This window comes from Petaurus breviceps, unplaced genomic scaffold (genome assembly GCF_028583685.1).
Source record: "Petaurus breviceps papuanus isolate PSGF00001 unplaced genomic scaffold, PetGlider_PUasm1.0 220, whole genome shotgun sequence".
In the NCBI taxonomy this organism is placed as follows: Eukaryota; Metazoa; Chordata; class Mammalia; order Diprotodontia; family Petauridae; genus Petaurus; species Petaurus breviceps.
In genome coordinates, this window is record NW_027185876.1 from 6,344,696 (window position 1) to 6,360,506 (window position 15,811).

At 37.6% G+C, this 15,811-nt stretch overlaps 1 protein-coding gene across 5 annotated transcripts in view; it reads right to left on the bottom strand.

The window, feature by feature from the left end:
• Window positions 1-4,453: 4,453 nt before the first annotated feature.
• PRKACB (protein kinase cAMP-activated catalytic subunit beta) overlaps window positions 4,454-15,811 on the bottom strand; it is a 51,218-nt gene continuing 39,860 nt past the window's right edge. For all 5 annotated transcript variants that reach the window (XM_069094607.1, XM_069094606.1, XM_069094605.1 and 2 more), the window contains 7 exons: window positions 14,317-14,415; window positions 13,232-13,314; window positions 12,431-12,557; window positions 12,211-12,306; window positions 7,006-7,128; window positions 6,443-6,607; window positions 4,454-4,712 (listed from right to left, as the gene is read on the bottom strand). In XM_069094607.1, coding sequence (XP_068950708.1) covers window positions 4,587-4,712; window positions 6,443-6,607; window positions 7,006-7,128; window positions 12,211-12,306; window positions 12,431-12,557; window positions 13,232-13,314; window positions 14,317-14,415 — 819 coding nt within the window. In that variant the 3' untranslated portion in view covers window positions 4,454-4,586. The remainder of the gene's footprint in view (window positions 4,713-6,442; window positions 6,608-7,005; window positions 7,129-12,210; window positions 12,307-12,430; window positions 12,558-13,231; window positions 13,315-14,316; window positions 14,416-15,811) is intronic.

Here is a 15,811-nt window from a genome sequence, read left to right on the forward strand (position 1 = left end):
CCCAGTCATGGAAACAGTCTTTAAAGCAAGTGACAACCACTGAGAGGGCAATCACGTGGCTTACTGATGAGAGTTCTTGAGGGTTGCTTCTAGCAGCCACAAGTTTGAGAATACCAAAAGTTGTCCTCTCCAGAGAAGGGGGATTTTCAGGTTAACAATCCCAAAATCTAGCCCTGTAGTCAATGAAGGATTTTCTGAGCAGAGTTTGTCTTGGGGTGTGTCTCTTAGGTAATCCTGGCTTTTGATGAACAGAAGAGGAATCATTTAAATAGCACTACCCTTGGTGCTCTTTTGACTCCAGGGAAGGCCTATGCATGTATTGTTTTTGGGAAGAGAAGCCAAGAAAATGGCTCAATCCTGGGTAAGGAAGAACAAGGAATCTGGAATTTGCATTAAGCTATTAAAATGAGCTATTCAATTTGCATCTGATTACCAGGCTAGGATTGTCCATCTGGGAGCCCCAAGTGTTTCCCCTGCCAAGAGGAGTCCAAATAACTTGGTTCTGAGTTGAGAGAATTTGAGGACCCTCCAGAGAAGAATTGTGTTCATTGCTTTTGGGCTATTTCAAGTCTTCTCTATTATTATTCCTGAGTCTCTTGCATTTTTCCATGGGATAGAATAAAGGTGCTGTTTCCTTGAGTATGGAGTCTAGGATACTCTTCTACCCACATCTGTAGTGATCTAGACCCAAAGCTATTTTTGAAGATTTCTTCAGGGTAAAGTGTGGGTGAAGAGCATAAAGAGCCAGAAATACAGATAGCTGAATACAAGATATCTGTGGTAGTTAACTGAATTCACTTATGAAAGATCTCTGGGTTATGCATGAATTTCTTTGCCCACTCATTTGCATGACAGAAAAGGCAGTGTACCCAATAACATACAGAACCTACCACTGGAAGGGAGATATTTAAGTTAGAGAGCATCACTTTATTCAAATATCCTTTCCGAAACTTGATTTTAGATCTGAAAGATTTTGAATCATGACCATCATTTTAGAATTTTGGGAGTTAAAGGGAACTTTGGAGATCATGTAGTCCCTCTTTCTCATTTCATAGCTGAGGAAATGAGACCTAGAGGAGTGTAGCACCAGTGCAATATTTACAGCATCCACGATCACGATAAAGACCGTGACTATAAGTTGTTCACATGATGTTTGATTGCAAAATATACCAAACTCTCCAGATAGAGGACAGAACTGAAGCATTTATTTAGACACCAGAAAACCCAGTCCCAAAATCAGTAAGCCAATTCCATTATAGTACCAAAGATTTTCAGAATCCATAATAACGCTGAGAGCCACAGCATCCTTCAGCCCTCCCACAAACCAATACAAGATCAATATTTACTCATAAACCTCTCCATCTCCTTAATGAGCATCCTCTCTCTCCCCCAAGGCTGGCTAGCTCTCAACCAGCTTCCCATGGGCTCTGCTTCCCTTCAGCAAACTCCTCCCACCCCAGGCTCCATGGGATTACATTCAGCCAATCAGGGGGCAGAGTTTACTTTCAAAGCAGGGGAGGTCTTCAAACTCCCCCCTAGGTCTATTAAGGGGCAGGGAAGATCTTCAAATTCCCATTCTCATTACAAAGAGGTAAGTGAAATATAGGGCCACAAAATTGGTTAATTGCAGAGCTTACATGTGTTCATCTCAGGTCTCTGACTCCATTTCTAGTCTTTTCCATTTCATCATGTTCTCTTCCTGTTCTCAATTGGGCAAAAGCACAGTTTCTTCAAATGTGAAAAGTTTCAACTGATACTAAATACTAATCTGTGAAAATCATTTTCATTTAAATTCATACCAATGCTTTTTGCCCAAGAGTGGGGCTTGAAATGAGAGGTTTTTTTATGTTCAACGTGCCTACTAAAGTAAGGGAAATTGCATCTGGAGCCAAATTCAAATTTTCTTGTTCAGTGTAACAAGTAACTTGAAAATGGACACTCCTTACATATCCAAGAGTTTGGTGTGTTGATACAGTTTAAATTATAGAATAAAATGGAATGAATAGCCCTTAAAACATGTCCATTGGGACTCAATTTCTACCTTATAGAGATTCAAATTACTCTATTAGGCTATTTGCTGCTCTTCTATTTGCTTCCCCCCAAAAAATCTTGCCAGTAACTTTTCCTTTTAAAGGACAGGGCATGTTTGTACAGAGAAGAAAATCAATCAGACGAATAAAAGCACAACAGAGACAAATTGCGACATATAGATAGCATTTATTTAAAACTTTAACCAACATCAAAGTTACTATATATCTTATCGCATACAGCTAGCGTACACCAATGCATGTTCTGGAGCTAAATGAAATACAAAAGATTTAAACCTTTTCTTACAAATAATCTTCAAATTTGTTGATGGGATGGCAAATCTTTTTTACTTAAATTCTGATACAGCAAATAATCTTATACTTGCACATGGGAAAAGGTGGGTAGAACAATACTAAAAATGGGTGTCAGCATCTTAGCAACATTGCTGGTACCAAGATACTAAAAAATCTGGTGTTATACTGAAAGTTGGAGAAAGAGTACATTTTCAAATATAATTGTAAAATGAGTATAAAGGTTAATTTTTTTTTCAGAAAGGAGTAGTAAGCAGATTAAAAGGAAGTCGTTTCAGTGACCTATGAAACCTTGGTGATATAACTGTGGTATATCAATATAGATCGATTTTTTTTTTGTAAAAAAAAAACGATCATCCTGTAAAGTTTTGAGTTGTGATAGATATTGATCTGCAATTATGCCCCAGTTTTAAAAACTGTGGAGGTGTGCTGTGTGAAGATAGGTCACTGATAGATCCAGAAGTGTAAAAACGAGTACCGGATGGATCTGAAAGGAAAAAAAAGTGCTGAGCAATGGAATTTTGAAAAATTGGAAAAAAAAATCAGAGCGCCCAAAGCCAGCACTTGGCAGCAAGATCTAATTAAGTTAAGTCATTTGGTGAGAATGTACAAAACATCACTACGCCCAAAAGCTTAATCAAATGCTGCAGTTACATAGCTGTAACCTCTGGCTCACCGGAAACTAAAGATTGATTACAAACTTAAGAGAGGATTTTGTTGGAAAAAAAAGAGAGCGCACCTTTAAAATTAAACCAAATTGTGGCAGTTTTTGTAGACTTTTGTTTCTCCTTTCCTTGTTATACTAATTAAATTTGAAAATGATTGATGCAGTACTCCATCTTCAGCTTACTAATATAGTATACCAGAATAAAAACATGGCAAAAAAAAAATGCTCTAAGTCAAAATCACTAAGAACAAAAAATAAATAGCCGCACTCAGCTAGCAGTGCATTCATAATATAAACTGCAGTAGCAAAGCCATTTAAATACTTAATTTTTTTTGTCTTTTCCTAGCAGGGCCAAGCATTCTCCATCACACAGACTGCCCTTTTTAAATGAAGCTAAATTTTCCTTTTTAAAAGCGAAAAGGTTTAAAAGTGAGGGATTTTTATGACCCTCGACAATAATCACTTAAATACTCATGCGCTGTTTACAATACTGAAACCATTAATTTTATTGAATACAGACGGCGATGCTGTTACCTATATGAATGAAACTGGTTTACAATCCAGACCATTTAGAAATATTCCTGCTGCATGAGATCACATGCTTCCCATTGCACAGGCTACTCATGATTTACAGAACACACACGCAAGAATTACAACAAAAGGAAGAGATGAAAGAATATACTGATCACAGAAAACCGAGGCACAGGGACCGGCCGGCCACCCCTGACTTGATGCCAATTTATTGCCTAATTTAGTTTCCAGAATGATGGTGTGTTTTGGGGTTTGGGGTTTGTTTGTTTTTTTTTTTTTTTGCTTTGTTTTGTTTTAGGTTAATTTTGTATAAATTTACATAGCACTGGGAATTTGTCTTTGGAAATCTCCAATAATTTGGGGGTAGTTTGAATTAGGAAAAATTTTTTAAAAATATTATAAGTATTAGAAACCATCTCTTGGGATTGTAAATAAAAGGGACTAGCTGGTTCAGACAAAAAGAAATATTTCTCTCTCCTTCCCCCTCCCCTTCTCCCTCTCCTTCTCCCTCTCCTCCCTCTCTTCTCCCTCCCCTTCTCCTCCTCCCTCTCCTTCTCTCTCCTCTCTCCCTTTCTCCCTCTCTTTCTCCCTCTTCCTCTCCCTCCCCTCCCCCCTCCCCCTCCCCCTCTCCCTCTTCCTCCCCCTCTCCCTCCTCCTCCCCTCCCCTTCTCCCTTTCCCCCTCTCTCCCTCTCCCATCGAAATACTGCTATTTGTACCACTTCCCGTTTCTGAACACCAATCAAGATTAAATAAGTAAATAAGTCGTTGCGGGGGGGGGGGGGGGGGGGGGGGGGGGGAGGGAGAGGAAGAGGGAGAAAGAGAGGGAGAAAGGGAGAGAGGAGAGAGAAGGAGAGGGGGGGGGCAAAGTAAAAATAATACCCTTGGCCGGCCCTGTACCTAAGTAATCTGGGTTTTCATAATTGCACGCATGAAGATGACTGAACGGTGTGGAATGAAGGAACTAGATGGATTTTTTGTTACACAATAATATTCAGCTTCGCCTTTTCTTATAACACGGTGCAAAGGTGTGAGAACTGCTTGGCTCACTCTAAAATTCAGCAAATTCCTTTGCACATTTCTCGGTAAGAGAAACACGGATTTCCTCTTCTTCGTAATCATCGAAGTTGCTGGTATCGCCAGCACCCCGGTAGCGGGGCACGAAAGGAGCTTCCACCTATAATCAGAAAAGAAAAAGAAAAATGTGAGAAGAAAGAAAAAGTAGGTCCTTGATGGTTGTACATTCCTAAAACTAGAAAGACCCTTCCTTTTTTCTATGCCACTTCACTATCTCTATGAGCAATCCAAAGGAAGAATATGAAAATGGATGGCAACCAAGCAGGGATTCCTAACTTCTTATTGTGTCATAGACCCCTTTGACAATCCAGTGATCCTCATGACCCTTTATCAAAATAATGCTTTTAAATGGATGCACTGAAATATATTGTACTACAGAGGAAACCAATGACATTAAAATACAATTATCAAAATATATAAACTAGTTCATAACCCCTTAAAAATGACATAACTAGCCCAAAATCAGCTCACATTTAGATAATTCCTTAATTTTTTTCCCAGAAGAAATATACTCACAAGGCTAAATGGCTTCATTAATTCCTCAATATCTCAAAAATATGAAAAAAAAGTCTGTCTTTAAGGGTATAAAAACCAAAATTCCATGGGGAAGAAAACACAGTAGGAACATTTTAGATGAAAGTGCTGCATACAAATTATTTTTCAATGGGCATTTAAGAAGCAAAAGAGCAGATAATTATGATTCAGCCCAGTGAAATCTTTTCATAAATGCCTCCATTTAATACAGAGAGTACAGTGATGTGTTAATCGTATCCTGTCTCACAGTAATTAATACATTACTGATTATCACAACTACTGTACTGTCAACTAGAGCAGAAAAAAAACCCAGTTTCTTTTTATAAACTATTGTTAGATTTGGGGTTTGGTTTTCTGTTTCATTCTGGTTGTTTTTTTTTTTTTTTTTTTTTGCAGTACACTCGCCTGTGTTTGTGTTTACATTCTATTGTCCCAGTCAGGAATTTATAACTAAACATTTGTTTAGCAAAAAAGTCTTCCCTCAGGTGCAAAGTTTTTCCTCCCACCTTCCCATACTGTCTGTGGATATCATGATATCATAGGAGTTACTTTTTGAATTTAATACTACATATCTAAAAAAAGAGACTATCAGCTCTATTTTACTGGTCTCAGATTCTGTACACAGTGATCTCTTAATTCAAAGAACCTAGGAATCCTTCCAATGAAGGGGGTGGGGGGGACTTGAGCTCTTCCATGTGATGAATGGGAAATGGGGATCCTCTCATTTTTGGTTGGGTGAATTTATTAGCTTCCATAATGTGTCCATAAAAATGTTGTAACCACATGCCCACATTAATGTTATCCATTTGGGGATGCCAAATCTTGGAGTGCAAGAAGTAAGTCGTGTACATACCAGATAGAGCTGCACTTGAAAAAAGACCATTTGGGGATAAGAGAATGTTGATGGGTAAGACCCAGTGTCAGAAAAAGTACTTCAAAATTATAGTCAAAATAGGGAACATGTCCTTTTCCTTCCTCAGGGAGAGAAATAATTTAGGCTGTGTGCCTTAAGTGATACACAGAATGATTATCAGCCTAACCATAATAATGCTTTTTAAAGTATCTTAAGGTTTATAAATAATTTTCCTTACAAGGAGCAATTCTATTAGGTAAATAATAATATTAGTATTATCATCCCTACTTTTCTGGGAATGAAATTGATAAATAGTTCTAAAAATCACTGTGTGAAATCTAAATGGTGCATTTTGATGTTTACTTGGGGTGCCATTGTCTGGAACTGGAACATCAATCATGCATTTTCAGTTATTTAAACTGAGAAGAGAGAAGCAGGCTTACTTTTCTCTGGAAAACAGCAATCCAGTCAATGGCGGAAAACCAGCGGTGGTGCTTGATGTCACCGACACCATTCTTCAGGTTTCCGAAACGCTTGGTCAGGTCGACCTGGAGCAGGTTCCTCAGAAGGTCCTTGAGCTCAGAACTGAAGTGGGAGGGGAAACGGACCTACACGCAGACATTGACATGTTGAAATACATATTCTATACCTTTTCTCTACATCTCCCCCCCTCTGGACACCTCTTCCCCAAAGGTGGTATAAATGAAGACGTACAAAGATATGACCTTCAATCTACCCCTGAAATAAATAATGGTTTGTAAATGCAGAACTGCAATATAAAGGTACCCATTGTCTTTATTTGGTTCTCTCTCATCCTCTTATCGCAGAGTAATGAAGTGATTGGTAGAGCATGACTGATTCAGTGGCAGATTCATTGACTAGACTGGTCAATCAATCAACTGGATCTGGGAATTTGCTGAATTTTTTATAGACGAATTCTTTTTTTAAATTATGCCTTGGGAATTCATCAATAGCAAGTGGGGGTTGGATAACAATCTTTGCTCACCTTTCCAGAAATGATCTTTTCGTAGATCTGAATGGGCTGGTCAGCAAAGAAGGGAGGATAACCAGCGGTCATCTCATAGATCAGCACTCCCAGGGCCCACCAGTCCACAGCCTTGTTGTATCCCTGAGATAAACCAAGTATTGAAGGTCAATTACTGTTTCATTTCCTAAAAGTAAATGGGGCCTGGGGGGAGGTTAATGATCATATAATGATCTTCAAGCACATGGAAAAAGTATCATAGCAGTTACTAAGCAGCTATTGAGGGCAGGAGAGGAAATGGGTTTCAAACTATAACAGAACAAATTCAGGTTAAATAAAGGGTAAAATTTTGGAAACTAATGACTGGTAAAAATTGGAACAGGCTCTTAAAGAAACTCGTAAAATATTTACCAAAGAACATCAATAATACAATACATAGCCAATCTCAAAAATATGCTATCCCCCCTTCAGGCAGGGAGATGGACCAAATGACCTCTTAAAAGGCAGCATGCTATAGTGGGAAAAACCCCACTGGATTTGGAGTCAAAAGACTTGAATTTGAGTCCCAGCTCCACCATTTACTAGCTATATGACTATGAATAAGTCACTTAATCTCACTGAGACTCAGTTTCCTCATCTGTGAAATGGGGATAATATTTGCCTTACCTAATTCACAAGATTGTTATGAGGAGCAAATAAGAGAATGTATATAGAGTGTTTTTTTTCAGAATTTTATAAAGTTACTTTTGTTGTTGTTATTCTCAGAGTGTATATTCAGGATGTTTAAAGAGATCTTCCCAAGATTTAGCAAACCCCAAGGACTGCTACCCTCATGGTAACTCATGTAAGAACAAATGATATCACCTGGGAAGCATTTGCCTAGATTATGAAGATGTCAGGAGGAAAGTGCTAGACTTAGGAACCCAGGTGGTATTTCTATGATTCCTACCAATTGATAGTAAGGACTTCAAAAATATCTGGGAAGTGAATCTGTAGCTAAGAAGATGGTGTGGGCAAAGAGGATCCTTCACCAAGGACAGAGAATATATAAAGAACACCAGCAAAAAAAGGAGCCTTCCTAGATCCCTCTCCTATACACCACCACCAGTTGCTATGGTTCTCTTCTTTTTCAGATTTCCTTTTATTCATTTATATGTTGATTTCCTCCTCCTACTCTTTGCTGAAATACAGTTGAAGAAAAGCTTTCACAGCTGGAATACACCTGAATTGGACCTTGAAGGAAAATCTACAGGTGATTTTTTTCTCTGCTAAGAGTTAAGCAATTCTTAACTTTCCTTGCTGATAATTTTGCAGTGGAAAGACAAAGGGAACTGCTAATGTGTATCTGATTCTGACTAAAAAGAAGGAAATGGTCAGTGAGGTGAAAATGACAGAAACCTTGGGAGGAAGAAACAATGCCATTTCAGATGGCATCAGGGAATGTCTTCCACTGTCTGTATCAAGCCCAAGACTTAAAGTGAACAAGTTTTGAATAATTTTGAGATAGAATAGCAAGGATTCTTTGACGTGAGGTGCTAAAAGGGAAGTCAATTCAAGAGAACCTTGGAGGTTTTCTGGAATGAAACCCTGAAGCCCAATAACAAATGATTACTTCTTTGAAAGAATTAATGATGACTATAATTACCATAAGGAAGAAAAGGGAGGAGATCAATAGACTTGTGTAAGGAATGCAGTGCTGTTCCCAATTTATAAAGGACAAATCCAAGATATGGGAGATGGGCACATAACAGTAGAGTTATAAAAGGAAGAATGGTATGATCTCATGAGAATAGTAGTAGAGAACTTGTGGCTGATTTGGGCTAATGTTTGCAATAAATGGTAAAGGAGAGAGGGCTTTTTAGTTTTGTTGGAGATAAGAGAAGATTAAAGCAAATATAAGGGCTTCTGCTTGGGAAGAATAACAGCAGAAAGAAGGCAGAACTACTCAGAACTACTCTTTTGCTCCTTTTCTTAACTGAGAGTATTAACTTTCAGACTGTTCAGGAGAGAGCAAAAGTAGTGAGATACAAGATAAGTGAGAAAATAATAAGAAAGCACACTGCTAATGCTACCCTCATGAAGTTCAAGTATGGCTGCTAAATCATGATTCAAACCAATTTTAGCAAGTAGGAAGTGTGCCACGGGACTTGCATTTGGCCAACATTGTTCTAGGATATCATTGGTAATTAAAGTCTCATTCACTGGCCCAGAGCTTAAAGGATTCATCTTTTTCCTCTATTTGAAAATTAGAACAAAAGACAATTTGTACATCCTCAGAAAGAGATGAGGCTAACACTGTAAGCTATCATGAGTTTGTGAAGAACATGTTATACCGAACTAATTTCTTTTTATTATCAGAGAGGGTTACTAGATCAGTAGATACATTACCACTTCTCTTAGCCAAAGCTGGATTTGGGTATGGCAGATATTCAGATGTATGTATATCTGATCTTAGGTAAGGCAGATGGCAAAGTATTTTACAATTTCCTTGAGGATCAATGTATAGGGAGGTAGATTCAGTGCTGCCCAAATGGTCAACTGCAAACTATATCTCTAGCAGTGGCACAGGGCCCTCTCTTTGGCTCAGTTAAATATTTTTATCAGTAACAGATAAAAGTACAAATGAAAGGCTTACCAAATTTGAATGTGACATAAAACTGGGGTTTGAAGCTAGCTAATACAACAGATGGCAGAATCAGGATCCAAAAAGATTTCAATAGGCTAGAATAGTGGGCTGAAGTTATCAAGATGAAATTTAACAGAAATAAATTCTAAAAAATCAACTGCACAAGTAAGTATAGGAAAGAAGACCATTTGAAAAAAAAAACATTGGGGGTTTAGTGAACTGCAAATTCCATGTGAACCAATAGTTTGATGAGGAAACCGAAAAAGCTTAAGTAATCTCAGGCTACATTAATGGCATCCAGAGTGAGGGAGGTATGCTATACTTTGCCTCTCTCCACTCAGCTTTAGTTGGAGCCCATCTGGAGTACAGTCTGGTTCTAGGTGCTGCATTTTAAGAATGGCATTGACAAGCTGGAATGGGTCCAGAGAGGGCATTCAGGATAGTAAAGGAACTCCCAAGCATGCCAAATGAGGATTGGTTGGAGGAACTGGGGATTTAGCTTGGAGAAGAGAAGATTTAAAGGGTGCATGATTACTTTATTGTAAAATCTCAAGTCTCCACCATTAGGGGTCTGACCTGCCCGTCTTGGATCTGGAGGACAGAACTAGAACCAAGGGATGGAAGTTACAGAAAGGCAGATTTTGACTTAATATAAGAAAAAACGTCCTAACAATTAGAGCTACCCAAAAATGAAATTGGCCGTTTCTGTAGGTAATGAGTTCTCAGTCAGTGGAGGTCTTCAAGCAGGGGCTGGATGACCATTTGTTAGGGATGGTGTAGATAGAACTTATGCTTGGGTAGCATTTGAACCACGTGACTTCAGAGGTCTAACTCTGCAATTCTATCAATGCATGAAAAAGCGCTTTGTATCTAGAAAGCACTATATAACTATAAACTACTAAGATTTTGAGCTCCCACAATCTAATGAGATAGGGCTCCTACTTTATAACCAGGAGCTTCAAATAAAACGGTAGCTCTGGGACATCAGGAAAATTTTTGGAATTGCCTTCAAAATTGCTAAAACTTAGAAGGATTAATGTGCCAAGGTCACTTAATCAGACTCAACTTTTGGAAAAGAGATATTTAATGGGATGCTTGATCACCTACATATAGACGTCATGCACTTACTGAAGTGCACATCATTCTCAAATCCACTAAAATCCTACTCCACTGCCACATGGTGGCAAGGAGCAGGCCATGGGTTCTTAAAGGCTATGCCAGGGGGACATAAGGTCTAGCAGATCTACTAAGCTCACAAAGCTTTGAAAATTTGGGTCTGGCCTCTCTAAGCTTGTCAAGTTGGGAAAGAGTCATTCATCACCACGTTGGGAAATGGTGATGAACATTTTGGCCACAGCAACTCTCGAAGACCATCTACTGAGTTATACAGGGGTTGTGATCTGCCTTAGTGAAGGTAGTAGTACCCTCCACTAACCAAATCACAGATCCTTTAAGTAATTATGTCACTTTGACATGATTTATGCTCTACTGGCTTCAGTTCACACATTAAGTTCATTAGAGTGTAAAAGGTATATAATTTATTTAATTTATATCAATATTAAAAAATTTATAGGAAACTAATTTATATGTTTTTAAATCACTAATGAACAAACATCAGTATTTGAAATAAAATGACAAAACAATGTACATTCAAACTAAAGCTTATTACCATAGTTCTTAGTCACTTTGATAATGGATTACTTTAAGATAAGTAGAATTCCATTAAAAAAAATAACACAATGAAACAATCTATATAATAAAGCTATTTCCTCATTCTAAATATGAACCACACTGCAATACCATTATTTGACTGGCCTGGGGAGTGCTCCAAGATGAATAATCCTGTACAATGATGCTTTTTCAACAGTTAACTTGGATAATAGAAATACCTGACTGTGTAGGGAATCAGTGAGCTGAGTTCTTTCCAGCTCTTTTGTTCTGTCATCAAGAATGATATAATTAAATGAATCTATTCAAACCTCTTCTCCTCCTCCCTACAGTCTAAGCTACCATGAATTGAAGGAAATAAGATGAAAATAAAAATGATTATTTTTGGCTGTTGGTGCTGCATTGAGTTGCTGGGTGTATTAGAATTCTTCCAGTCAGTCTGCAAGTATATCATAATTGTGGACTTCTTACTGTGCTGAATGATATACTAATAAAAAGTTTCATGCGTGAGTGGATGTCTATATCTGCAGCTTAGCTGGTAACTTAAATAGATGGAATGAACTGATGACTAATATGTACCTTTTGTCAATATGTCTGTGTTTGGGGTACCTTAGCCCAGTGATTTCCTCATTACTAGAAATAATAAGCACTGGATTATTCATCTGGTTTCATAACCAGGGATTTATTTATATTATCTCCTTAACAACGAGGGTAGCAATTAACTAAGGTTGTGGAAGCAATGGGAGGCCCTAAAGAGGCAATTTTTAGTGGTTAATGCAGAAATTGTAGATTTAAATTAGTAAGTTAGAACTAGAGAAATCATAGCAAACACTTTTTGTCAATTGATTTAAAAATTATACCAGATTTGAAAAAGTTCAGGATGTTGTATGCATTAGGGTGCTGACCCTACAAGATTTCCTAATAAAATGTACCTTGCTGAGGATGATCTCAGGAGCCAGGTATTCAGGGGTTCCACAAAGGGTCCAGGTTCTGCCCTTCACCCTCTTGGCAAATCCAAAGTCAGTGACCTATTAAAAAATGGAAAAAAAAGAATTATCTGTTTATAATTTGGAGGTATCAGTTAAGGCAATTCTAATAAATGCTTTCTGAATCAATGAAAATGGTTTCTGTATTGATTTGAGTCATTCATACCAGGATGTATCCATATTTGTCAATCAGAAGGTTTTCAGGCTTTAGGTCACGGTAGACCAGGTCAAGAGCATGAAGATACTCAAAAGTCAGAACAATCTGGGAGGCATAGAAGCGGGCATGGGGCTCGCTGTAAGGAATGAAAACATGGTGGATTCCATCAATATACACACATCTATTGAGATGATTCCATTCAATGAATGCAGCATAATATTTATGAAGATTCCTAAGTGGTAGGGTTTCCTTTGGGCGAAAAAGTTGAAGATTGTGGTTGTCTGCCTGCTCCTTTGCCAATGAAGAACATTCTTAAATGGTGTTTTGATGTACTTACCTTGGGTTGCTAACCCATTCTAAACTCATCAGAAGCATACTCAATCTGTCTAATTTGATTTCCTTCTGTTGCATTTCAAGAGTACTTGCATGTAGTGGCTTGAATTAAAGTGAGTCCAAGGAGAAAAAGTGAGGGACAGGCTATTCATGGGGTGCTACATTGTTCCTCTTATGGTAAACATGTACTCTTGAATTTAGCCAAATTTGCTTCTGTGAAGTCTCTTCAAAACCATGGTCACTCACTGCCACCACTGGCAGAAAATATCTCTTTTATATTATTTTAATTAATAAATGCATGTACTTACTACATTATGCCTTGTTATGTATGCTTCTACTGCATTCTCCAAATAACCCTAATTTATTTAATCTAATTAATATGTATTTAAGATATTGAGGGTTCTCTAAAATTTTGGAGTTAAAGACAAAAATAAACTCTAGTGCTTAAAGTTTAGGGGAAGAAAGGACCTGGATTACCTGAATCGGCCAATTTTTCTCAGGTGGGAAAACATCTCACCACCAGGCACGTATTCCATAACCATGTACAGGTTAGAATTATCCTGTGAGTAAGCAAAAAGAATTTAAGTAACATTAAAAAAATACTCAACCTAAGTTGTTTCTTGAAAAATATTTTTAGGTTATACTGTTTTCCATTAGGAAAGAACACTTTTACAATCTACTTGACAGGTTAATAATGTGGGAACAGAGTGCTCACCGAAGTCCTCCAGGCTCCCAACATTAGGGCACTCATCCACTTTCTTCTGGGAACTGTCATAAATCCATCCTGGTTTTTCTCAGTTCCCAATATTAAAGGGCCTAACATGACTTAAGTGTATCCTACACAGACTCCAAACATGATTGCATGCTAGCATGCATATTCGGGAAAGACCAAGAAAACTAAGTCAAGATACCCTTGAAAACAGGTAGTAAGGAAATTTGTTTTTTACCTATGGTATAATAAAAGAGAAGATCAATTTTTTCCCTTCATTTGCTTTTCAGGGGATAAAGAGAACTATTTTGTAAGAGGTAAAATTGCAAATAAACACGTGGTACCTCATTCTTTTACTGTGATGATGCCATGTTTCATTCTAGATAATGGAAATGCCACGATAACAGTGCAAGGAAAATGCCAATATATATTAGAAAAAATATCTCTGCAGCTTCTAGTGATGTGAATGGAGAGTCAAGGACTGAGTTGACTCTTAAAAATTAAAAAGCTAGAGGTTGGGTGACTGAATAAGAAGTACCAGCATGAATTGAACTGAAGCAGAAAAAATGGTGGGTAGAGATGTACATCTGATCTAAGAACTATGTTTTGCTAGATGTCACCATGGCTTTTGATAAATGCAAATATTTGATTTTATAGTAGCATTTCACAAATAAGTATAGATGTCATTTTGCCTAATTGATCTAGAGACAACCTGTAAAATTTTCAAATACTGTATAAGATTATAAATATAAGAGCTTTTAACTATATACAACCTTTGTTACTTTATATTCTTTTTTTATTGAAGCTTTTATTTATTTATTTATTTATTTTTTTTACCTTAAGCAAAACTTACCTTGAAAGCATACTCCAGCTTGACCAGGAAAGGGAAATTCACAGCCTGGAGGATCCTTTTCTCATTCAAGGTATGCTCAATTTGCTTCAGCTTAACAACCTTTGGGGGAAGTGTTAATGTAAACATTTTTCAGTACAAATGCTCGGAATAGCAGAAATAGAATCATTTTTAAATGGAAGATTTTTCACATAGTGCTAAACTTGGGTTAATGGAAGTCTTGAGAATTTTTATCATCATAGCAAGAACACCAATTAAATCAAAATTATTAGATAGCAAATGATCACAGGAGATTAAAAAAAGGATCAGTTGTGATTTGAAAATTGAAATGGTTTCTATTTTTAAATTAATGAAAAATGGTGAGGTGGAAATTAAACAATTTGTCAATTTAATATATATCATGAAGAATAATAGAATAAGTAAAGAAGAAAGGTCAATTTGCCGTACAGAATAAAAGAGAAGATTGTCTAAAAAGTGTCATGTCTTTATGAAGACTAGGTCTTACTGAATTAATTAAACTTCCTCCTGATAGACTTGGTACAGTGAAGAAGGAAGTAATTTATTTTGACTTTAGCAAGGTTTGTGATTCTTTCCTACATGACTTGGCAAATCTTGTGTTCACTCTCAAGCCCTATTCTATGCTTAGTGGCAATCTGCCAGTGTGTGACTGACTGGCAGTGGGTGGGAGGTACAGCTCTTAGTGGTGGTGGATATGGAAAGATCTAGTAAGGGGAGTGGTTTAGGCAAGAATCATTAGAAACCCCCTCCACCATTACTTCCATCTCTTTCATCAATTAGAGATTTGTAAAATTGCTCTTTTAATGGCACCTTGCGTTTATGAGATTCCCAACAGGAATCCCTTCACTCTTCTTCCATGCCTAAAACTTGTCAGAATCATCACCTACTCATTCTTCCTTCCCCCTGCCATAGCAAACTAAAGCTAATCCTGTGACCTATGCCTTTAATCCTATTCCCTTTAATCTCTCTCCAAGACCTTGTGTTTACAGTCAGCCTCTGTCTCCTAAGCATCTTCAATCTCTTCCTCTCAATTGCCTACAAACACGCTAAGGTCTCCCAGATCCTAAAAAAGTCTTCCTTTGAGCATCCTACTTTTGAATCCAACTCCTCTCCTGCCTCTCTCTCCATCATTGCTTCAAGTCTTTAAGCTGTCCACATGGAAACATCTGCTTACTCATCCCACTCTTGGCTAACTCTTTGCAATTTGGCTTGTATTCTTACTGCAGTATAAGAACAACTACTGTATTTCAGTACTTCCAATGGCTTCCTTACTCCCCTTCCCCCCCAAGCTCTGATCCTACTTAACCTTTTTGCAGCATTAGACACTATCAAGTCCCTTCTGTTAGATACTCTCCTCTCCCACTATCCCCTAATCTCTCTAAATTCTTCATTTCTGTCTCCTTTACTAGCTCTTCATCCTTTTTTCCTCTTAGCCTTTTTATAGGTCCTTAAGGTCTCTTAAGTCCTACCTTTGACCCAT